Raw genomic sequence first — 26,089 nt, 5'->3', positions numbered from 1 at the left:
TTCGGAGGAGGAACCCGCCATGCAATGCCGAAGACAACTTGCGCGCCGGACTCATTGTCATTGAAGCCTGGTTCAGGGGCTACTGAGGGAGTCCTGGATTAGGGGGTGTCCGAATGGCCGGACTATGACCTTTGGCCGGACTCCCGGACTATGAAGATACAAGATTGAAGACTCCGTCCCGTGTCCGGATAAGGACTTTCCTTGGCGTGGAAGGCAAGCTTGGCGATACGATATGAAGATCTCCTCCCATTGTAACCGACTCTGTGTAACCCTATCCCTCTCCGGTGTCTATATAAACCGGAGAGTTTTTAGTCCGTAGGACGAACAACAATCATACCATAGGCTAGCTTCTAGGGTTTAGCCTCTCTGATCTCGTGGTAGATCAACTCTTGTAATACCCATACCATCAATATTAATCAAGCAGGAGTAGGGTTTTACCTCCACCGAGAGGGCCCGAACCTGGGTAAAAACATCGTGTCCCTTGTCTCCTGTTACCATCCGCCTAGACGCACAGTTCGGGGCCCCCTACCCGAGATCCGCCGGTTTTGACACCGAGAGGAGGACTTTCATGGAGATGTGGAGGGAGCTCAATGTCTCCCCTCTAAGACCACCAATAGGCGAGCAAGTGTGGCTTCCCTTCATGCCTCTACCGCGACTTCACACTCGGAGCCGCCAACACACCATGGCGCACCAAGGTCAAGCTGCATGAAGGCTTGGAGGCCATCTCACACAACATGCGTAGGCTCATGGTAAATACTTGCTGGTCCGAAAGCCCACATCCTCTATGCAACTATAGGTGCGCAAGTCCCTATAGTCTCCATCAACGTTGACAATGTGCATGGGAGCCATGCCTCCACAACCTGGCGGTCGATGGATGATCATTCCGCAACGACAATAGGTTCTCTATCCTCTCCTACGAGTCAATAACACCAGGTGGCGAGGATTCAAGGCACGGATCTTCACCAACTCCAAGAAAATGTGAACCATATCCTTAGGTGGCACCATTGTTAAGAAGCGCCGAATACTTCATCAATGCAGGTTGCAGGTAGGATGAGGCGTCAATCCCCAAGTCATTGTCCTCAACATGAGCGCCTTGGTGACAGTCTTCACCAACCCACCACTTCGAGCAGGGGCATCCTAACATGCCCCCACGTTGGAACCGATGGTGAATACATCAAGATGATGAGAGGAAGCCTCGACCCACTCAACAATGGCGGCCATGGGACCCTCCACAGCAAACACTTCAACCACGACTTATGTCCCGTTCTAGGCGGGAAGCTCGGTCACAGCTCTAGGTGACGGCGGACAAGGCTACATCATCCACTGGGCACCATGCGCCACCCCGGCCTCTGCAGGCGAAGGTTCGTCAATGCAGGTGCCAACTGGGGCTCGCCCGAGGTTATACGAGGCACAGCCAAGATGGGGTGCCATCCACACTATTATTGATATGGAGCTCGCTCGAGGTGGGGAGCCATCCACACCAAAACCAACGCTGGGCTTGCCCAAGGCGGGACTCCATTGACATCGTCGTTGCCGACATGGAGTGACCCCAAGGTAGGGCACCGTCTTACACCTCTGTCAACATGGATCTCCATTAGACGTGTTGCCATTTGCAACTCCCGCGCCCAAGGTGGCGCGACATCTACACTGCCTTCATCACAGAGCTTGCCTAAGGTGGTGCGCCATCTACGCCTCCGTCGACATGGTGTACCCCCAAGGCGGGGCGTCGTCTACCTCCATCAACACGAGGCGGGGATCCTTTTTCACCTCCGTCGACACAGATTTCTGTGAAGATGGGGCACCTTCTACATCGCTACCAATGCAGAGCTGGCTCGAAGGTGGAGCACATTCTACATCACCATCGACATGGAGATCACATAAAGTCAGGTGCCATCTACATTTCCTCGGATCCTGCACGAGGTCGGCGAACTTTTTGCACCGTGGCCGACACGGAGCTCGCCTAGGGGCAGGCATCTTCTACACCACCGCGAAGCTCATCCGAGGCGGGGCTCCGTCAACCACCCACAACATGGAGCTTGCCCAAGGCGGGACACCTACACCGCCATTGACACGCAGCCCATTGATGTTGGGGCACCATCTACACCAACATCGACGTGGAGCTTGGCTGAAGCGGGGCTTGGTCGACACTGCCATCTACGCGGAGCTTGGCCCAAGGAGGGCTCGGTCTACACTGCCGTTGATGTGGAGCACACCCAAGTTGTCGTGCAATCTACGCTGTTGAACATGCCTAAGGTAGGGACGCTGCCTACACCATCGCCGGCACAAGCTCATCCCAGGTAGGGTGTCATTTACACCACCGCTGAGGCGGAGCGCCGGCCATAACATTGATAATATGGAGACCGTCCAGGCAAGTCGCCATCTACGCCATTGGAAAATGAGCTTTCCTAAGGCGGGAACAACATTTACCCCATCACGGACATAGAGCTCGCCTAAAGGCGGGCGACATCTACACCAACACAGGGCTCGCCCAAGGTGGGCGTACCTTCTACACCGCCATTAAGGCAGCAACATCGTCAACATCTACCCAAGATCCACATCGACACACATCATCAACATCCTCCTAGCACCGGCGAGGCTAAGATGTACACCACTGACATGTCTTTTCCCGATGAAGCAATCCATATCTTGCCAAGCACCGACAAGGCGAAGGCAATTCATCCAGTCCGACACCGACAAGGCAGAACCACCAGGCCGGGCACCGACGAGGCGAAGGCCGCCCACTTCATCATCGGACAATGACAAGACGGAGGAATACGGCTAAGCAGAGCCGGAGCGATGGGCGTACCGCTCTCCCTTTTCACTTCATCACCACATCCCCACCAACTACTACCCTCAAGCTAACGACGCGATCAAGGCTTTCAACAAGACGCTCGGCAAGATACTCAAGAAGACGGTGACAAGGAATCATAGAGACTGGCATGACCGTCTCTTCGAGTCCTTATGGGCGTACCGTGTCACAGTCCGTACCCCAACACAGGCGACTCCGTTTTCTCTCGTTTATAGGAGTGAGGCGGTCCTACCACTAGAGGTTCAGCTACCCTCTTTGAGGGTGGCCATCCAAGATGAGATCACCCAAGACGAACAAGTACAACTGCGGTTCCAGGAGCTCGATGCCCTTGAAGAGGGGCGACTTCATGCCCTACAGAACCTGGAGCTTTACCGCCAGAATATGGTGAGAGCTTACGACAAGCTCGTCAAGCAACGCGTCTTCTGAAAAGGCGAGTTGGTCCTTGTGCTCAGGCGGCCCATCGTCGTGACGCACAGGACAAAGGGCAAGTTCGAGCAAAAGTGGGAAGGGCCATACGTTATCGAGCAAGTCTACGACGGGGGAGCATACCAGCTCGTCGATTCCCAGGGAGTCCGACCTATGCCCCCAATCAACGGAAGGTTCCTCAAAAAAAATATTTTTCTTAAAATTTTGCCTCTTTTGTTGCCTTTTAGTTTTTCATTGGGGAAACATTTTCTATGGGCTGTCGAATCCGTGGTGCATTCTCCTTTGCATTTCGTGGATATATCTAGTTTTCCCCAATTTTTACGGACTAAGTCCAACAAAAAATGGCTTTCCCCTATCGCACTAAGTTGTTGATTGAAGTTTCGGCTACCCTAGGACTTGCTGGAGGGCGGCACAATATGTCAATTCGCAGGTGGAGCGGCTCCTACACCTACAACGCACGACACATACCAGGTGTATACTTCCGGAGGTAGCGGAGATGATTACTTGGGCACTTCTGAGTATTGAGACCCCACGCTCTTCATGATTCCCGGCATGCCTCGTGTTCATAGAGGCTCGCACTCCAGGGAAGACTATAGGAAAAGATCATGGAGGGCTAACACAAGTTGGTTTGGTGTGTAGTCACATGGCAACCCTGGGGTGTGCCACCAGAAGCCCCAGATAAAGGGCTAGAGGGTTTTTCCTAGTCTATAAAGGTGAACAGTTTCCTTCCCAGTTCCCAAGGTGGGTCCTGAAGAATCCTGAAAGAAGAGTCCCCAAGAAGTTCGAGTCGAATGTCAAAACAAGTTTGTGAAGTCCGCGGCCAATCAATCATCTGTGTGAGCAATAAGATGAAATTTTGAAAGTCCAAGAAGCAAATTCAAGAAAGAAAATCCCAACAGTCCGAGATGCAATCAAGCGTTCCCAAGCAGTAAGGAACCCACTGGAAGGAAGACGAGAGGTAGTTGTTCACCACCCCTCAATATGCATGAAGGAAAATCGCCAAGCTGTTGTCCCAAAACCATTTACCCCGAACTTATCACACCCAACTCTCTGGGCTCATGGGGCGTGTGCAGGGGGCATGTTGAGCTGTGGGGGCCCTCAGTATGATGTTTGGCTAGAGTATTAATTTTTGTTGCCTCTCGGAAGCATCTCGAAACACGGCATCTTCATACACGTACACCAAAGCTATTTAAGTTGTTGAGTCACAATCGTCAAGGTCTTTCGACGGTTCCCAATGACAAGTTCCTTCGGTAGCCTTCTTGTATATCACGCCTAGTAGCTGGTGTATAACGGGAAAGCCAACATAAAAAAATCTCTCTTTTTTCTTTTTCTTTCTCTTTCTTCCGCCTGTTTTTGTTTGGTGTTTCTAGTTGTGCTCCTCCAACATCTTTGCAGCCATGGAGAGACACTCCCTGTCATCGTCGACGGTATTCAGACGACAACCACTACATCGAACTACGTCCTGGGTGTTTGGGTGCAGCAATACCCATGCGTCCCTGACAACACCGACTATAGCCCGACAACCAATGATCTACACCGACACGCACGATGGGCGCCAGAACGCAACACCTACGCTCACGAAGGTGGAGCCAGTTCGTCTCTGCAACCCCGTCTCCAACAACAATGAAGCATGGGGGCAACGTTAACCCCTCAATTATTCGTAAGGGTGACGGCGTTCCGGCGCACCACCAGAATTGCCACACCATTGATGGTGTCACGGTTCGCTCAACGAAGGGGGGTTATCGACGGTCTACCGATGCCTCGCCTACATCAATACAAGAAGATCACGGGAGCAGTGCAACGCGCCAGTGCGGCCAGCGTGAATCTGTGAAACCCTCCAATCAAGCCAGTTGGCACCGTAGCAGCTAAACGGTCGCGGCGAGATTGGTAAAAAATCTCCTTTTGTTTTCAGAATCAGGCATGATGTTTCGCCTTGAAATGAAGACATAGTAGGGTTGCTTCGCGGGCCGGCATCATACCTGTTATACGATCCTAACGAGTTCCCGATAAAATACAAGTGTGGATGAAAATACCTACAGTATACAACATCGATATATTAATAATACTCGAGCATCTTCGGAACAACGAGTCACCAATGCCATGGGCCAACACTTCCTCACTTATTCAGGCCGCACACAAGTTGATGCGCCCAATCAATCCTAAAGAAAAATATTTTCACCAAACTAAGTTCGATCGTTTCACGCTCGAACTTTATTTAGTGAGGATGCATTTGTTCGACGTGTTTTTTACCAAAGAAAAGATTTTTTTTTCGTCATGGCAGGATGCACGGGAAGAGACATACCTACTCATGGGCTAGTTACCTTTGTACCTTGTGCATGGCAAATTTGTCTACGTGCTTGCATATGCATGGATCCAAGGCCAACCATGCAGAGAAGTAGCATGCATCATGGATTTGGACACAAAGGGAAATGTGCATCAGTAGTCTTGCACGTGCATGCTTCTTCACTAATAAACTAGTGCATGGGGTCAATTAGCACACGTAGCCATCCATGCACGCATTTGAAGGATAAGTATATGCGTATATGACTACGTATGTGGCGTATGTGCACAGTGGGCAGTATACATACAAATACATGCATCTGAGTAACCATGTGTATGCGTACGTATTCGGGTATTTGGTGCGCCGAGCGGCAGCACGTGTACATCCGTACATACCCGAATACACGCGCTTATCTTTGGCATGGAATCACACAGCGGCTGCTAGAGGGCAATCCCACGTACGGCTAATCAGGTAAGTTTTCGTTCTTGATTTTGTTCTAAATAAATGCAGGCGGGCCGAGCAAGGAATTATAAAGGCGCTACCGAAGAAAAGGTGATCAGAAAAGGAAATTGAGAGGATCAACTTGCCGAGCAATCAACGCGTCCGGCCAATCTGCTGCAATTGCCTCCGAGATTCAGGTTGCCTTTTATACACCTGCCGGACACCTATATCATTTTCTACTAATAAAGCACGGAGTGCTTCTGGTCGTACGTCGTGGCAATTTTACAGAAAGGCCCCTCCAATTTTAAGAATTCAACCCGCGGTCCTTTTTTTTGAGTGGGTATTAAAAAACGGTTCGCTGTTTGCAAAAACACCCGTGCATTAGTTACAATTGTACCCACGCTCCTTAATTAAACTGCTTCACCACCGGGCACCACCGCCGCTTGTCCATTTGCGTTCTCCACCGCCGGGCATGGGCGGCCACTTGCCGCCGGCATCCACGCCGCAGGAGCCAAGGAAGGGGTCGGCCTACTGGTTTGCCGGCGCTGAAGAGGCTCGTGGCAGGGAGCTCCTCTCCTCTGCTTCGAGCGCGAGGCGGCTGAAGCGCTCAGGCTGCAGAACTGCGGGGCGGGGACCGAAGGGTGGCGCGGTGCTGGATGGGATTTGGTGCAGGTCTCCAGCGAGATGGGGATGGCGTGGAGGGGGTCTGGACGCCGGCGGGTCCTTGGCCGGTGGCGCTCGGGCATCGGGCGGCCATGGCCGTCTCTCTAGAGAAAAATAAAAGACAGAGAGAGCTCTTAGAGAAAAGAAGAACGGGAGAGAGAAGCGAGATGGAGGAAGAAAGGGAGGGCTCACCGGCGCGCGGCTTGGCCGGAGACGCTCGGCAGCGAGCTGAAGAAAGGGAAGCAGTCGTGGGGCTCCTGGTTCCTGCGAAGTGCGAGCGTCGACATGTTGCTCCGGGGCTGCGGGCCGTGGGCGACACCGTGCTCGCGCGCGAGACCGACCCGTGTCTGATTTGGAGGGGGAGGGGGCAGCGAAGGCGGTGCTCGAGCTTGCGACGGCGGCCTCGAGCGGGAGGAGTGACAGAGCCGATCTGATCTGAAAAACCAGAAGAAAAAAAGGGCCGAGAGTGGCCGTCGGTGCTGGAGCAACGGCGGCCGCCGGTGGAGCGCGAGATCCGCCGGCGTGCAGAGGTGGTGGGGTGTGCGGGAGATGCGCAGGGGGAGGATCCTGGCGGCAGCGGCGGCGTGTCTTAAGGGAGATTGGATTGTTATGTGACGAGAAAATGTGGAGATAAGTTTGCGACGGCAGATTCCATAGGACGCGTGGAGTCTGGTTTCTTCTAGACGAGCTGCCGTGTGTCAGCTAGCTAGCCCACGTTGACGATTAAAATCTCTAAGTCCATCACGACGCGTGTTAGCATGCTGAATTACATTTTGTTTTAAGGTTCAGTTTTACTCTGTTTAGAGCAACTCCACCACAGTGATCTAAACGGACGCATGATGCGTCCATTTTTGTCTGTTGGGTCGGTCGGAGCGGACGTCTATGTCGGTTTTTCGTTTGGGTCGGCCAATGCGCGTCAATGATAGTTGATCCATTTCTAATATGTCTGTTCTAACATTTCGTCAAACATGTAGCAGGCAGGGGAGCTTACAGCGCGCGAGGCGGCCGGCGGGCGAGCTCGAGCCCTACGGCGGGGGCGGCATGGCAAGCGTGGCGAGCGCGAGGTCGGGCGCGGCTGGGTGAGACGAGGGTGGCACGGCGAGCGTGGTGAGCATGGCGCGGCGAGCACGAGCCCGGGCGTGGTCGCGTGATACCGGGTGCTGCCAGGCGTGGCGAGTCGATGCCGAGCTGAGCGTCGCCTGCGGGGACTAGCATCGGGCGGGTGTAGCTCCGGCAGGGGATGGGCGCCGGGCGCGGAGTAGCTCCTACGAGAACGGGCGCCGGCATGGAGGAGCGTGGCGCGGGACGAGTGCCTGTTGCCTTCGCGCCGGCAGGGACGAGCTCCTACACGCGACGCGAGCCAGCGGGAACGGGCACAGGCGGGAACACAGCAAAAAACATATATACTTGCACGTCCAGTAAAGTAAATACAAAATAAATTGTCTTGGGGCACTATTGATCCCGGTTCATATAAGTGCATAATCTAGGTACTATTGATCCCGATTCATACAAGTGCATAATCAATCATCGCCGCCAAAACACAGGTATTTACGTGTCATGGCAATAGAGTCTTTAGTTAATCTTAATAAAACTATTATTCCGGATCAGGAAAAGGATGTGGTATGAAGAAAACTTGACAACCATCTTATACACACTTTTTATCTCAAACATTAATGATATGAAAGAATAACAACAATTATATCTAGGTAAAATTACTTTCTGCATGCACAATATTTTTATTGTCTGGTGGTAGTACAATAATTAATCTAGCACCCCAAAGAGTCTTATTGTTAATTGATCTATCATTTTTGCCATCGTCAAACTTAACCTCCTCCCCAACCCGATTAACAAAAATTGATGTTTGCTGAAGCATGTCAATTTTTATTGTCTCGTTGCAACGCATGGATATGTTAGGTTAATAATAAATGAGCTATTGCTTCTGGCGGTACGTCATCAAAACTGCTCTCAAAGTTATAAAATATTACCCTCCGATGCTACCTATAAGTGATAAAAAACAATTCACACAGGGAAGACATAGCGCGCCTGTTTGAGCCGGCCCATGTCCGGAAAACCTATTTTTCAAATTTTCTTTTTTTTTCATTTTCTTCTTTCGTATTTGTCATTTTTTCTACTTTAAATAATTTGGAACTTCAAAAAAGTTTTGAAAATTATAAAAACGCAAATTTTGAAACAAAATGTTTAATAATTTATAAATATTTGTGGATTCAGATAAATTTCACAATTTTTTAAAAATGTTCACATATTAAAAAAAACACAATTTTAAAAAATATGTTCGCGAAGTCAAAATATGTTCATGATTTTTAATAAAAGTTGTTTTATTAAAAAATGTTAGTGAAATTGGACAAACGTTCACCAATTCAAAATATATTCATGCATTGCAAACTATCATAAAATTTTAAAAATAGTTTGTGACTTAAAAAATAATTTATTACTTCATAAAATGTTCTTTATTTCAAAAAATGATCATGCATTTTAGAAAAATGTTTGTTAAATCAAAAAAATGTCACGAATTTCAAAATTGTTCCACCAATTTCCAAAAAAATATTCGCCTATTCAATAAAAGTGTTTTATGAAATGTTCAAAATCTATAAAGATGTTCAAATGTTCATGGTTTTAGAAAATGTTTTTTTGCAGATAGTGTAAAATGTTCATGAATTCAAAAATGTTCATGATTTTAGAAAATGTTCAAAATCTATAAAGATGTTCAAGAATTTGGAAAAGGTTCACGATTTCAGACATGTTCACGATTTTAGAAAACATTCATGATTTTCAAAAAATGTTCACGATTTGACAAAAATGAGAGTGATGGTGTATCTCGGTGATGCAGTAAAATATGGTCATGGCAATTGAAGATTATGAAATTTTTTTCTCCCGTTGCAACGCACGGGCCATTTTGCTAGTATAACGAAAATATTAACGCCCATCCGTGTGGCACCTGTCAACTGGTTCACACGCCTTCATATCCGTCCATTTAGCGTGCACGAATCTTGGAGACTTGGGATCCGGAGTCCAGCGCCACGTCAGCGACGAGCGCCGTGCGGTGGAACTGCGGCTCGTCCGAACGATTTCATTCAACGCACACTACACGCCCGCCTATCTTATCCCCTTTCTCTCCTCGTTGACTCACTCACAAGACCTCACATCCGACGCGAGTGGAGGCCATGCGCGGATGCGCCGGCGTCGAGGAGCACATCCGCGGTGGTTTTGGACGGGCGGTGCCATTCCAGTGGCTTGCGGCGGCGAAGCTCAGGCGGGCCGCTACGGGGAGGAACTCCACCGGACGAAATCGAGGCGTCATGGGCGGGCGATTTGGGCCGGCAGCGCCGTTCCCGTGCCTGGCGCCGGCGGAGCCGAGGCGGCCCGCTGCGGAGAGTAGCTCCACCGAGCTATCTCACGACGGAGGCCATGCGTGGGCTCGACGAGGCGTGATGCACGGGCGATTTTGGGCGGGCGGCGCAGTCCCCGTGCCTGGCGCCAATGGAGGCGAGGCGGGTTGCTACGAAGAGGAGCTCCACCGGGGTGTCGCGCGACGGAGGCGGGCCGGCGCGGCGGAGGCGGGGGCTCGCCACAGATGCTTCCACCTCGCTGCCGTCGTCGTCCTGCTTCCTGGGTCTCCTCCGAGCTTGCCATCATCGCCCAAGGTGAGCGGTGCTTTACATACCACCCTTGTGTAGATAGAAGAACTTCTCCACCGACGACGACTCAATTTCTGCCTCGTTAGTCTCTGGCAAATCACTGACGGATAGAAGCAGCGGTCGTGGAGTTGAGTCCAGTCAGTAGCACTAGCGCTAGTTCCTTCCATGATCCTGTAGGCCGCGAGGTGTGTCTGGTGAAGCTGGAATTGCAGAAGCTTTTCACATGAGTTAGCCTGAATGTGTTAGTTCGTCATGTTTGTTCTAAAGCAGCCGCTGTTGTAGTTCAGATATATACAATCTTTGTTCAGTTGTAGCTGAAGAAGAAGAGAGGGTTAGTAATTCGGAGTAGTACTCAGTACTTTATAGAACTTTGTTGTGAAGGAAATGAATCAACAATATCTGCGTGTTGCTCCAGTTCAACTCGTCCACAACACTTTTACTATAGTTCGTTATCAAATGAACCCTAACTAGTAGTAGTACAATACAGAGTTGGGTCTCTGAGAATCTGATTGTTAGGTTGTCATGTGAGCTTACGGGGCTGGAGATTTGGTGGTTGTCATGTTGTCCAACGATGCTAGTATGATTCAGATACTCGCGCCCGTAGCTCAAATGTCACTCAATTTTGCCATGTCACTTGCACATTTTTGTACACAGTTTTGTTTGAATTTTTAGTTCAATCTTCTCAATGTTGCCATGCAATGTCCCAACGATGACAACCGATAATTGCTATGAGTAGTTGCCATGGCAACATTCTGCAGTAATTGTGATGGCAAGTTTCTGTAATAGTCGCCATGGGCAGAATTTCTACGAGTGGTTGCCATGGCAAAATTTTCTGTAGTAGTTGCCATGGGCAGTATCCATACAAGTAGTTGTTATGGCAAATTTGTTTGGGACAATGGCAAACTTTTTTATCATGGCAAAAATGGTTAGTGAATTTGCCATGGCAAATTCACTTGATGTCCCACGGCAAATTCACTTTATTGTCTGTGACAAGTTTCTTTTTTTAAGATCATGTTAAACTTCTTTTACAAACCATGACATTTTTCTGACAAACCATGGCAAATCTATTTAATTGGAATAGATTTTCCATACTACATGGCACTTTTTTCCCCGGAACATGGCAATTCCTTTTTATGAAGCATGGCAAATTTAGTTAAATGGATTTTTTTTCTATTGAGTACAAAATTGTCATAGCACATGCAATTGATTTGCCGTACTACATGGCAATTTCCCCCCTCCACCTTCGCAAGTTTATTTTACGAACCATGGAAAAAATTAGATAACTGAAATAGATTTTGCCATACTACATGGCAAAAAAAAACCTGACCATGGCAATTATATTTTATGAAGTATGGCAAATTCAGTAAAATTGAATAGATTTGACATATTACATGGCATTTTTTCCCCATCCACCATGGCAAGTTTATTTCTAAGAACCATGGCAAATTTAGTTATTTGAAACAGATTTGACATACGACATGGCATTTTTTTCCCTAGCCATGGCAATTCTATTTTTTATACGAAGCACGCCAAATTTAGTAAAATGGAGTAGATTTGTCATACTTGATGGCATTTTTCCCCAAATCATGGCAATTATTTTTATTAAAAACCATGGGAAATTTATTTAAATGGATCATGGCAATTTTTTCTGCCGTTGTTGCTATGGGCAGAATCCCTACATATAGTTGTCATGGCAAATACCGCTAAAAAAAGTTGCCATGGCAAATTTGTTTGTGACAATGGCAAACTTTTTTTACCACGGCAAAAATGTGAATTTTGCCGTGGCAAATTCATTTGATGTCCCACGGTAAATTCACTTTCTTGCCCATGGCGAGTTTCTTTTTTTAAGAGAATGTCAAACTTTTTTTAGATTTGCCACACTACATGACACTTTTTCCCCTGGAACATGGCAATTCTATTTTTTGCGAAGCATGCCAAATTTAGTTAAATGCATTGTTTTTGGTGAGTACAAAATTGTCATAGCATATGCAATTGATTTGCCATACTACATGGCAATTGTTTCCCCTGACCATGGCAATTCTATTTTATGAAGTAAGGCAAATTTAGTAAAATGGAATAGATTTGCCATACTACATGGCACTTTTTGATATGAATCTGCCATAGCAATTTTCTTGTTCATAAAAAACATGACAATTTTAATAAAAACACCATGGCAATTTTTCATGTGAATCTGCCGTCGCAATTTTTCTTCATATTTAATTTTCAACTTTTTTTCACACACCGCAAATTCCTCGTACAAAGACATGGCAATTTTAATTAAAACACCATTCCAAATTTTCATATGAATCTGCCACGGCAATTCTATTGTTTATACTTAATTTAACCTCTTTGTATTTTTTGCACACACGGCAAATTCCTGATACAAATAACACGGTAATTTTAACTAAAACACCATGGCAAATTTTCACCTGAATCTACCATGGCAATTTTGCTCGTAATTTTTTGTGTTACTTTTACATACATGGAAAATTTCTCATAATAAACATGACAACTGTAAATTGTAATTAAAATATGATGATGTTTTTTTATTTGAACCATGGCAATTTCATTTCATAGTATTGTGTTCTCTTACATCGCGGCAAATTTCATATACAAACATGGGGATTTTAATCAAAATATCATGTCATTTTTTCTAATACGAATCTGATGCTTTTTTTTGTTCGTAAATTTTGTGCTACTTTGCATACAACGGAAATTCCTCATAAAACATGGTTTTTTAATTCAAATATGACAACATTTTTTTATATGACCATGGCAAGTTTATTTTTATAGTTTTGTCTTTTCTGTACCTAGACGGCAAATTTTCGCATACGAACATGGAGATTTTAATTGAAATATCATGTCAAGTTTCTAATATAAATCTGCCATATCAATTTTTGACTTCACTTTTTTTTTAGTGTTTCTCTGTGTATTTTAACCAACACTTTTCATTTTTTGTATTTATTTCTCAAGGAAATGTCGTTGTTGGGCTTATGAGTGCTCGTGGCCCACTAGAGGGGGTCCAACGTAGGAGGTGTTTGCGCTGGGAAACGTTCCCTCAATGGTGCTGTTTCGTTCGGTCGGGGTGTCCTGGTGCCACACGTGTGGCAGTTTGAATGTGCGCCCACACAAAATTGTGTGGGCAGCCTCCTGCTTACACCACACGTGGTGTGTGGGCGGGTGTTGCTCCCACCACACGTGTGGGCGTTATCGGCGTCCATCATGGATTTTGAGTCGCTCGACTAGTCACGACTAGTCGACGACTAGTCTATGAGTCACAAAAATATGGTCGACTCAGCTTAGTGTCGACTCGCGACTCTGAGTCGCGACTAGTCACAACGCAGGCTCGACTTCTTCCGAGTCGCTGCCCCAGAGCGACTCGCATGAGTCGCGACTCGAAAACCATGGCGTCCATATATAAAGACACCAAGAGGGGGAAACGGAGGAGAAGCACCCGTGGTGCAGCGTCAAGGAGATCCGGCAGACGCGCACCACGTCGAAGGTGGAGCTGGCTACGTTCGAAGCTATGTGATGGGCCGACGGCTGCGACGGGGGCGCCGAAGGCGCGCCCTGCGTGTTCGCTGCCACGTGCCGATCGCAGTGGCGCCAGGCGGAAGCTTCGCGACAGTAGAGAAGAAGAACGTGTCCGCGGGGACGGCGGCAGTGGGAGCACATTGCCGATGGCGAGCAGACGCTCGGCGAGATGAAGAACAGGCAGCAACGCATGCCTTGCTGACTCACTACTTTGATATATATGTGTGTGTATGTTTTCGTCAGTCAGGTTTCACGCGAGAGGCACGCGGCACGGCTCGCGCACTAGGAGGGACCAGCCACCGCAACGAAGGGAGACCCAGGAGATGCGCGCCCGTGGAGGTGGCGTTCAGAAGATCGGGATGGATATGCCACCCAGCAAGAGATGACGTCTGCAGCTGCGGCAGCGGTGCGGCCGATCAGATGATGCCCACATCTGTTTGTTTGTTTCTTTCTCTCAATGTTTTATCAGGTTTCGTGGGAGGCGCTCGCACCCTCGACGAGACGCACATATGGTGGCAGCATCGGGAGAGACCGCAGAAAGAGAAGGAGAGAGAACTCACCACATCGCAGCTAGCCGGCGGAAGAGCACGTCGCAGCAACCCACCGATGCAGCCAACGCATCAAGACGCACGCAGTGTCGTGTCTCATTGAGGCAAGAGATGTGCCCTGGCGGCAGTGTCGAGGTATCGAGGAGAAAGGACGCACCCGTGGCGGTGGCACGTGCGCCGAGCATCGGTGTGGCAGCCGCGATGCACAGATGAGGATGTACTCCAAGCGGGTAACCGAGCATCCAGGAGGGCGCATACACCATGTGCAACGATGCTACAATAATCCTTATTTTTCTGTGTTATCATCTATTTTGCAGAATGACCTCTGCACGACGCGCCTATCAGAGGTGGCCGAGGACGATGCAACGCTCTTCTCAGAAGCAGTTGAGGAGGCGAATGATGCGTCCAACCAAGGTGGCCGCGAAGGAAGATGCGCTCTTCTTGTACATGTGTTGTCGAGGCGGCGGACGACGCGCCCAGCGGAGGTGGCCGCGGATGAAGAGGCGCTCTTCTCGTACCAGGTGTTGTCGAGGCGGCGGATGACGCGCCCAACGGAGGTGGCCGCAGACAAAGCGGCGCGCTTTCTCGTACCAGATGCAATGAAGACGGCGGCGCCCTCGCACACATGGATGCATGTTAGAACAAGGAGGTCATCGCCCACTTCTTCAACCCCGATGACAAGGAGACAAGGAGCTTGCCACAGCCACTGCCATCAAGCCGGTGCCGCAGAAGATGGTGTCGTGGACCTTGAGGGATGTTGTCGGCATCCACTTCGTCAAGATGGTGCCTCGATGGATGGCGACACGGAGCTCGCCCGGATGATGCTCCGTCGTCTTCTTCACCAAGACGGTGCCATAGAGGACGGAGGCATGGAGCCCGAAGATGCCGCCATCGTGCCATGGATGATGGAGGCGCGGAGCTCGCCAAGATGACGCCCATTATCAACATCATCAAGCCGGTGCTGTGGTGGACGGAGGCGTGGAGCTCACGGGACGACACCACCGATGTCTTCCTCATCAAGACGAGGCCCACAAACCGGAGTCCATGAAGATGACACACGCCCCCGGTGTTGTCTGCAACACGCAGCCCGCGATACGAAGAAGATGGTGCTATGCGATGACACGTTTTCACTGACCCTTACCACGATCCCGTGATGTGTTTCCTTTGTCTTGGCGGACCACCGAATACGGCGTCCAACCGAGACGAGGGGCACTCTTCTTGGCGTACAGGTCTCGGCATACAGGCATCATGCTCCTTGTCTTAGCAGACCACCGAATATGGCGTCTAGCTAGGACGAGGCATTAACCATGCCCTTCCATGATGTCACTTTTCTTCGGCACCGTGATGCTTTGCCCTTGTCTTGGTGGACCACCGAATACGGTGTCCAGCCGAGACAAGGTGCACTCTTCATGGCATAAAGGTTTCACCGTACAGGCGGTGTGCTCCTTGTCTAGCAGACCACCGAATACGGCATCTAGCTGAGACGAGGCATCAACACGCCCCTCTAAGACGTAACCTCTCACGGCCTTGTGAGGCGGAGTCTTTGTCTCCGCAGATTGCCGTAACCTCGGCCCCTAGTCGAGACGAGACGCCAACCACACTGGCCATGCCGATGCGTGTGTGCGTTGGTTTTACACTAACGACAGTCTCCACAAAAGAATACTCCCGCGAGGCAACCCCTTACGTACCCCGACGAAGCCGCTACATCGTCAAGAAGTCCGAGCCAAGCGGGATTCATGCTACCCCAACACCGACTACACCAACGCTGTCAACACCGACGAGGCGCGACAGTGAGGGCGGACGTGGCTAGCACAAAGCCATGTTTTGAGCGGCACGTGTACCAACGAGGACACATGCTTTGCCGCTGCCCGCACCTACACACACCATCATCATATGCATGGAGAACGTGAAGCGAAGGCGACGAAGACGACCACACAGCTTAATCGGAGGTATCTCGCGGAGCAACCCGTGGGAGTAATTAACCGGGAGCCTTCCAAGTCCACGGGAACCAGGAGACCGCACAACGCTAGTCACGCAGGCCGGCCGCGCTAGTAGGCCACGGAGCGCATATTGGGAATTGTATTTGTTATCCTTGAGATTAATAAAATATTGTTCCCATCTCTTTGTTTTCTTTGTGTCCTATGGTACACTGGCACGCTCGCTTTTTTTCCCCGGCGCATGAGAGAAATCTATACTCCTTCTCTTCCCTTCTTCCGGAGTGCAACATAAGATTTTTCTTGTCAAACAGAGGGCACAACCCACCAGGGTGCGCCTAGGCCTTTGTCCGTGCCCCGGTGTATCGTGCTCACCTGGAGGCCCATTTGGACATGAGACCGACGCCGAAAATTCCTATAAATAGAGAAACCATCAGAAATAACCCTAGATTAGAAGTTCCGCCGCTGCAAGTCTCTATAGCCACTGAAAACTAATCTAGACCCCGTTCTGGCATCCTGCCGGAGAGGGGGGTCATCTCCAATGGCCATCTTCATCATCCCGACGGCCACCACGATGAGGAGGGAGTAGTCCACCCTCGGGGCTGAGGGTTTGTACCGGTAGCTATGTGTTTTATCTCTCTCGCGCGCGATCTTAAGATGCCATGATCTTGATGTATCATGGGCTTTGTTAACATAGATGGATCGTATGATGTTTCTCCCCTCTCTACAAGTATTGTGATGAATTGAGTCTTTACCCTTTGAAGTTTTGTCTTGTCGGATTGAATGTTTAGATCTGAGAACACATGATATATGTCTTGCATATAAATATCCATGGTGACAATGGGGTATTATATTGATTCACTTGATATATGTTATGGCACTCAACTTGCGGATTCCCGAGGTGACTTTGGGGTAATCTATGCATTAGGATTGATGCACGTTTTTATTATCTTTTCTTCGATAGAAACTTTGGGGTCTCCTTATAGTTCTTTGTATGGATTGAGTATTATGAATCTAAAATTGTTTGGTACATATCGTATAATTAACTCATGGGTACTCGCGGTGACATTGGGGTATCTAGGTGACATTAGAGTTGGTTGATATGCATCATATGGTGTTATTTTAGTATGTACTCTTGATTAGATCGATCGGAAAGAATAGCTTGCTATTATTCTAGTACGAACTTTAGGATAGATTGATCGGAAAGAATAGCTTTGAGGTGGTTTTATACCCTACAAATAATTTCTATCTTTTGTTCTCCACTAATAGGAACTCGGGAGTGATTCTTTGTTGCACTTTGAGGGATAATCATATGATCCAACTATGTTAGCATTGTTGAGAGATTGCACTAGTGAAAGTATGCACCCTAGGCCTCAGTTTCCATCATTGCAATACCATTTGTGCTTCGTTTTACTATTTACTACCTTGTTGTTTTTTATTATCCGCACTACAAAAACTCATATGTACTATCCATACTACACTTTTATCACCATCTCTTTGCTGAACTAGTGCACCTATACAATTTTCCATTGTATTGGGTGTGTTGGGGAGACACGAGATTTCTTGTATTTGATTGCAGGGTTGCTAGAGAGAGACTATCTTTATCCTACACCTTCCACGGATTGATAAACCTTATGTCATCCACTTGAGGGAAAATTACTACTATCCTATAAAACTCTGTGCTTGGAGGCCCAACAGAGTCTACAAGAATAAAGTTGGGTAGTAGACATCAAGCTCTTTTCTGGCGCCGTTGCCGGGGAGACTAGGTAAGTGGCACTCACATCCCGTCAACGAAGCTCTTTTCTGGCGCCGTTGCCGGGGAGGTGAGTGCATGAAGGTATATCTTTAGATCTTGCAATCGAATCTTTTAATTTCTTATTTATCACTAGTTTGGTTCATAAAACAAAACTACAAAAAATGGTATTGAGGATGCATCATATTATTCGTCTTTATAATGTATTTCATGAAAATGATGGAAATGAAAATTGTGCTCAATTGATAGAAGAAGAATTCAATATAATGTTTGGCATAAACGATGAGCATGAGTGCAATGTTGCTAGTATGAATTCTTTGAATATCCATGATGCTAGTGATATGCAAAGCCATAAGCTTGGGGATGCTATATTTGATGAAGATGATATTTTTATTCCCCCAAATTTTGATGTGCAAATTTGTTATAATGGTAGCATGCCTTCTATTTATGATGATTACAATGATGAATGTGGGTTTGGAAGAGTGTCAACTCTAGGTAACGATCCCATTATTTTGGAGGGTGTTGAATCTTATCACAATGATGAGAGTGGATTTCTAGAGGTCATGGCTTTATTTAGTGATGAATCCACCATCTTGAATGAGGCTTCAATCGACTATGATAGTAAAGTTCCTATCTATGATAGTTATGGTGATGACATGTATGCTACAAAGAGTAATGATAATCATGAAACTTGTCATCATGATTTTAATTTTCAATCACATGATAGTTATTTTGTTGAGTTTGCTCTACTATTAATGAGAATAAATTTTCTTGTGTGGAGAGTAATAAATTTTCTATGCTTATGGATCATGAAAAGAATGATTTATGTGATAGCTATATTGTTGAATTCATTCATGATGCCACTGAAAATTATTATGAGGGAGGAACATATGCTTGTAGGAATTGCAATAATATCAAGTTTCCTCTCTTTATGTTGAAAGTTTTGAAGTTGTGCTTATTTTGCCTTTCTATGCTAGTTGATGCTTGTTCCCATAAATTATTAGCTCACGAAATCCCTATTCATAGGAAGTGGGTTAGGCTTAAATGTGCTTGCCATGTTTTTCATGATGCTCTTGTTATGTTTTAACTCTTATCTTTTATGCGAGGATCATTGAAATCATCATGCCTAGCTAAAAGGCTTTAAAGAAAAGCGCTTGTTGGGAGACAACCCAACACTTTTATCTACTATTTTTGTGTGTTCACATGATTATGCTACTGTAGTAATCATGTGTTATTGTTTTTGTTTCAATAAAGTGCCAAGTAAAGCCTTTGGGATCATGTTGGGTGATAGTTGATTTGATCTTGTTGAAAAACGGAAACTTTTGCGTTCACAAAAATAACTCTCATTTTTAACAGAAGAGTGATTTTGAGTTGATTCTTTTTGCAGAATATTAATATACAAATTGATCACGTGGTCCTACTTTTTTCATAATTTTTGGAGTAGCAGAAGTATGGTTTGAGTACCGATGCTTTACAGACTGTACTATTTTGGTAGATTGCTGTCGTGTTTGCATTGTTTGCATATGTTTGCTTGTTTAATGATTCTATTTGAGGATAGGAGTATTAAATATGCGGATACATTTAGTATGCAATGTTGAATAATAATTTTAGTGATTTGCTACAACAGAGAATGATAAGGTTTTTGCATTGATTTATACTAACTTATCTCATGAGTTCTTGTTGAGTTTTGTGTGGATAAAGTTTTTTAAGATTTAGGGAAACCGTGATATGAGAGGAATTAAGGAGACACAAAAGCTCAAGATTGGGAATGCCCAAGGCAACCCAAGCTAATATTCCAAGAAGTCTCAAGCATCTAAGCTTGGGGATGCCCCGGTAGGCATCCCACCTTTCCTCTTCAACAATTATCGGTTAGTATCGGTTGAGCCTAAGTTTTTGTTTCTCCACATGATGTGTGCTATCCTTGGAATGTCATTTTGTTTTGTTTTTTGCTTGCTGTTTTAATAAAATATTTAGATATGCAAGTTTTAAATAAAAGAGAGTCCTCAAATAGCTACCCATTTACATAACTACTCACTTGATCTTCACTTATATCTTTTTGGAGTAGCTTGTCATTTACTCTTGTGCTTCACTTATATCATATGAGTAAATTTCTGAATGAATTAAATATCATGAAGTTGAAATTATATGTTCATATCATGTCTAGTAGTAGCTTCACATTGGGTTTAGAAAGTGAAATCTTTTGAAGCTTGACAATCACAATATTGGCCATACAAGCAATTCGTGAATGATTAATATAAGGAAGAGAACTTTCACATACAAATACACTATCTTGGAAATCTTTTGTGATTGTGAGCCCCCATCAAAATATTATATGCCAAAATTGTTGAGCGTTGGACAAGGAAGACAATGTAATGATTTATGTTTGTTCATATTCACATAGAAGTTATATTGTCATAGATCCTTCAACATGTGGTGCTTGCCCCCTATCCTTGCTAGCCAAAAATTCCGCATCAAGTAGAGATACTACTTGTGCATCCAAAAATCCTTAAACCCAAATCTTGTTTTGAGAGTCCACCATACCTACCTATGGATTGAGAAAGATCGTTCAAGTAAGTTGTCATTGGTGCAATAAGGCAATAAAAATTGCTTCTAAAAGTGTTAGATCATTTAGTGTAAGAGAAAATTGAGCGTTGTACAAACTTGTGATGGTGAAGAATAAAAGCGACAGACTGCATAATATGGGTTGCTATCACAAGGGGCAATATAATGTGACGTTATTTTGCATTAAGGGGTTGAGCATACAAACAAATAAGCGCATGGAAACCTCTGCTTCCCTCTGCGAAGGGCCTATCTTTTACTTTTCAGTATTTACTTTTATGCAAAGAGTCAAAGTTTTTCTCTCTATTCCTTTTTATTTTTCTCTTTTGGCAAGCATCATGTGTTGAGGAAAGATCTAGGCACATATATCCAGTTGGATATGGGTAGCATGATTTATTATTGTTGACATCACCCTTGAGGTGAATACGTTGGGAGGCAAAACAATAAGCCCCTATCTTTCTATGTGTTTGGTTGAAACGTTTTGCTCATGTGTATGCGGTGAGTGTTAGCAATCATATAAGACTATATGATGGTTAGGTATGTGGAGCTCTTACTTAAACTCTGTTGAATAAGTTGAATTGCAATTGCCTGGTGACTGAGAACATATTTTGTTGAGTTTCAAGAGAATTCACTGTTTGAACCTTAACATGTGAATTGGTTGCTACTTTAACATGATGAGTTTTTATGAGAAAAGGTTGCTGTTATGATGCTAGAAAAGTGAAATTACTATTGATCAAACTTATGCACTTTGCTAGCATTCACACTTCATAAATTATTTGTTTTATCATTTACCTACTCGAGGACGAGTACGAATTAAGCTTGGGGATGCTGATACATCTCCAACGTATCCATAATTTATGAAGTATTCATGCCATGTTTACAATAATATTATATGGTTTTGGTATGATTTGCATGAAACTAACCCGGACTGACGCTGTTTTTAGCAGAACTACCATGGTGTTGTTTTTTGTGCAGAAATGAAAGTTCTCCAAATGAGCTGAAACTTTTTGATGATTTTTTTTGGAACAAAATAGACCCTCGGAGCTTTGTGGAAGGGACAGAATAGCCACAAGGAGGGAACAACCCACCGGGGCGCACATGGGCCCCTGCCCATGGCCCGGTATATCATGCTCACCTCAAGGCCCATCTGGACATGAGACCGACGCCAAAAATTCTTATAAATAGAGAAACCATCAGAAATAACCCTAGATCAGAAGTTCCGCCACCGCAAGTCTTTGTAGCCACCAAAAACCAATCTAGACCCCGTTCCGGCACCCTGCCGGAGGGGGAAATCATCTCCGGTGGCCATCTTCATCATCCCGGCGGCCACCACGATGAGGAGGGAGTAGTCCACCCTCGGGGCTGAGGGTTTGTACCAGTAGCTATGTGTTTAATCTCTCTCGCGCGCGATCTTGAATGTCACGGTCTTGATGTATCATGGGCTTTGTTAACATAGATGGATCATATGATGTTTCTCTCCTCTCTACACTTGTTGTGATGAATTGAGTCTTTACCCTTTGAAGTTTTGTCTTGTCGGATTGAATGTTCAGATCTGAGAACACATGATATATGTCTTGCATATGAATACCCGTGGTGACAATGCGGTATTATATTGATTCACTTGATATATGTTATGGCACTCAACTTGTGGATTCCCGAGGTGACTTTGGGGTAATCTATGCATAGGGGTTGATGCACGTTTTTATTATCTTTTCTCCGATAGAAACCTTGGGGTCTCCTTGTAGTTCTTTGTGTGGATTGAGTTTTATGAATCTGAAATTGTTTGATACATATCGTATAATTAACTCATGGGTACTCGCGGTGAAATTGGGGTATCTAGGTGACATTAGAGTTGGTTGATATGCATCATATGGTGTTATTTTAGTATGAACTATTGATTAGATCGATCAGAAAGAATAGCTTGTTGTTATTCTAGTACGAACTCTAGGACAGATTGACCGGAAAGAATAACTTTGAGGTGGTTTCATACCCTACAAACAATTTCTATCTTTTATTCTCCGCTAATAGGAACTCGAGAGTGATTCTTTGTTGCACTTTGAGGGATAATCGTATGATCCAACTATGTTCGCATTGTTGAGAGATTTCTATAGTGAAAGTATGCACCCTATGCCTCATTTTCCATCATTGCAATACTGTTTGTGCTCCGTTTTACTATTTACTACCTTGTTGTTTTTATTGTTCACACTACAAAAACTCATATCTACTATCCATACTACACTTTTATCACCATCTCGTCGCCGAACTAGTGCACCTATACAAGTTGCCATTGTATTGGGTGTGTTGGGGACACAAGAGATTTCTTGTATTTGATTGCAGGGTTGCTCGAGAGAGACTATCTTCATCCTACACCTCCCACGGATTGATAAACCTTAGGTCATCCACTTGAGGGAAAAAGTCTACTGTCCTACAAAACTCTGCACTTGGAGGCCCAACACGAGTCTACAAGAATAAAGTTTCATAGTAGACATCAGAGGTGGGCCGAGGGGAGAACTACCCACCAGGGCACGCCTGGGCTCCCTGGCGCGCCCAGGTGGGTTATGCCCACCTGGTGGGCCCCCTCTTGTACTTATTGGCTCCAATAATTCTCATTTATTCCATAAAAATTTCTCATGAGATTTTAGCTCATTTGGAGTGGTGCAGAATAGGTGGCCTGACGTAGCTTTTTCGGGTGCAGATTTCCAGCTGCTGGACTTCTCCCTCTTTGTGTGTACCTTGCATGTTATCAGAGAAAAGGCATTAGAATTACTCCAAAAAGCATTATTATGCAATAAAAGAACATAAATAACAGTAGGTAAACATGATGCAAAATGGACGTATCACCCCCCCTTACCATATTTGCCCGAGGGGGAAAGGAAGGGGGAGGAGAGGAAGGCAGCAGGAGGCCGAATCCACCTCCTTCCTTTTCTCCCCATGACTGTATGCAATAGGAGGGGCGCGCCAGCCCCTTGTGGGCTGGTGTGCTCCCCTCTTTTGGCCCATATGGCCCATATACCTCTCGGGGCTTCCCGGAACCCCTTCCGGTGATCCGTTGACTACCCGGCACCTCCCGAAACTCTTCCGGTGTCCAAATTGTTGGGAATATGCCCTAGAGGCAATAATAAAAGCATTATTATTATATTTCCTTATTCATGATAATTGTCTTTTATTCATGCTATAATTGTATTATCTGGAAATCGTAATACATGTGTGAATACATAGACCACAATACGTCCCTGGTGAGCCTCTAGTTGACTAGCTCGTTGGTCAACAGGTAGTCATGGTTTCCTGACTATGGACATTGGATGTCATTGACAACGGGATCACATCATTAGGAGAATGATGTGATGGACAAGACCCAATCCTAAGCATAGCACAAGATCGTGTAGTTTGTTTTGCTAGAGTTTTTTCAATGTCAAGTATCTCTTCCTTAGACCATGAGATCGTGTAACTCCCGGATACCGTAGGAGTGCTTTGGGTGTATCAAACGTCACAACGTAACTGGGTGACCATAAAGGTACACTACAGGTATCTCCGAAAGTGTCTGTTGGGTTGACACGGATCGAGACTGGGATTTGTCACTCCGTATGACAGAGAGGTATCTCTGGGCCCACTCGGTAATGCATCATCATAATGAGCTCAAAGTGACCAAGTGCTTAGTCACGGGATCATGCATTACGGTACGAGTAAAGTGACTTGCTGGTAACGAGACTAAACGAGGTATTGGGATACCGATGATCGAGTCTCGGGCATGTAACGTACCGATAGACAAAGGGAATAGTATACGGGGTTGCTTGAATCCTCGACATCGTGGTTCATCCGATGACATCATCGAGGAGCATGTGGGAGCCAACATGGGTATCCAGATCCCGCTGTTGGTTATTTACCTGAGAGCCGTCTCGGTCATGTCTGCGTGTCTCCCGAACCCGTAGGGTCTACACACTTATGGTTCGGTGACGCTAGGGTTATTAGGAAGACTTGTATGTGAATACCGAATGTTGTTCGGAGTCCCGGATGAGATCCCGGACGTCACGAGGTGTTCCGGAAGGGTCCGAAGGTAAAGATTTATATATGGGAAGTTGTCAAACGGACACCGGAAAGTTTCGGGGGCATATCGGTATTGTACCGGGGCCACCGGAAGGGTTCCGGTGGTCCACCGGGAGGGGCCACCCCTCCCGGGGGGCCACATGGGCTGCATGGGGCAGGAGCCAGCCCCTGGAGGGCTGGGCGCCCCCCCCCTTGGGCCCATGCGCCTGGGGTTGGGGGGGGAACCCTAGAGGGGGCGCCCCCCTTTGCTTGGGGGGCAAGTCCCCCCTCCCTGGCCGCCGCCCCCCCTCTAGATCCCATCTAGAGGGGCCGGCCCCCCTTGCCCCTTCCCCTATAAATAGAGGGGTGAGGGAAGGGCTGCACACACAAGCCAAGGCGCAGCCCCTCCCCTCCCCAACACCTCTCCTTCTCCGTCATGAGCTTGGCGAAGCCCTGTCGGAGTGCTGCTTCTCCACCAACACCACGCCGTCGTGTTGCCGGTGGAGCTGTCTTACTCAACCTCTCCTTCCTCCTTGCTGGATCAAGACGGAGGAGACATCGCCCGTACCGTACGTGTGTTGAACGCGGAGGTGCTGTCCATTCAACACTTGGTCATCGGTGATCTGAATCACGTCGAGTACGACTCCATCATCACCGCTCCCTTGAACGCTTCCGTACGCGATCTACAAGTGGTATGTAGATGCAAACTCACTCCCTTGACTCGTTGCTTACCTGAACTCATAGATGGATCTTGGTGAAACCGTAGGAAATTTTTTAATTTTCTGCAACGTTCCCCAACAGTGGCATCATGAGCTAGGTCTATGCGTAGTTCTCTATTGCACGAGTAGAACACGATTTTGTTGTGGGTGTAGATCTTGTCAACTTGCTTGCCGCTACTAGTCTTATCTTGCTTCAGCGGTATTGTGGGATGAAGCGGCCCGGACCAACCTTACACGTACGCTTACGTGAGACCGGTTCCACCGACTAACATGCACTAGTTGCATAAAGTGGCTGGCGGGTGTCTGTCTCTCCCACTTTAGTTGGAGCGGATTCGATGAAAAGGGTCCTTATGAAGGGTAAATAGAAGTTGACAAAATCACGTTGTGGTTATTAGTAGGTAAGAAAACGTTCTTGCTAGAACCCAATCGCAGCCACGTAAAAGATGCAACAACAATTAGAGGACGTCTAACTTGTTTTTGCAGCAATTGTCATGTGATGTGATATGGCCAGAAGTTGTGATGAATGATGAATGATATATTGTGATGTATGAGATCATGTTCTTGTAATAGGAATCACGACTTGCATGTCGATGAGTATGACAACCGGCAGGAGCCATAGGAGTTGTCTTTATTTTTTGTATGACCTGTGTGTCATTGAAGAACACCATGTAAATTACTTTACTTTATTGCTAAACGCGTTAGCCATAGAAGTAGAAGTAGTCGTTGGCGTGACAACTTCATGA

The 26,089-nt window shown here is 46.5% G+C and overlaps 1 protein-coding gene across 2 annotated transcripts; it reads left to right on the top strand.

Moving 5' to 3' along the window:
* Positions 1 to 9,733: 9,733 nt before the first annotated feature.
* LOC119295210 lies at positions 9,734 to 16,036 on the top strand. Of its 2 annotated transcripts, none has more exons than XR_005143812.1 (2): positions 9,734 to 14,588; positions 14,676 to 16,036. XR_005143812.1 is itself a non-coding variant. In XM_037573576.1 (2 exons), exons 1-2 carry the CDS (start codon positions 9,803 to 9,805, stop codon positions 15,288 to 15,290), a joined length of 1,095 nt encoding a protein of 364 aa, XP_037429473.1. In that variant the 5' UTR covers positions 9,734 to 9,802; the 3' UTR covers positions 15,291 to 16,036. The 2 variants fall into 2 exon arrangements, 1 of the variants encoding a protein (XP_037429473.1); XM_037573576.1 differs by having other exon boundaries at positions 9,734 to 10,282.
* The last annotated feature ends 10,053 nt before the right edge of the window (positions 16,037 to 26,089 follow it).

The sequence above is a fragment of the Triticum dicoccoides genome, chromosome 4B (assembly GCF_002162155.2).
Source record: "Triticum dicoccoides isolate Atlit2015 ecotype Zavitan chromosome 4B, WEW_v2.0, whole genome shotgun sequence".
NCBI lineage: Eukaryota > Viridiplantae > Streptophyta > Magnoliopsida > Poales > Poaceae > Triticum > Triticum dicoccoides.
This window is presented reverse-complemented; position numbering and strand designations above follow the sequence as displayed.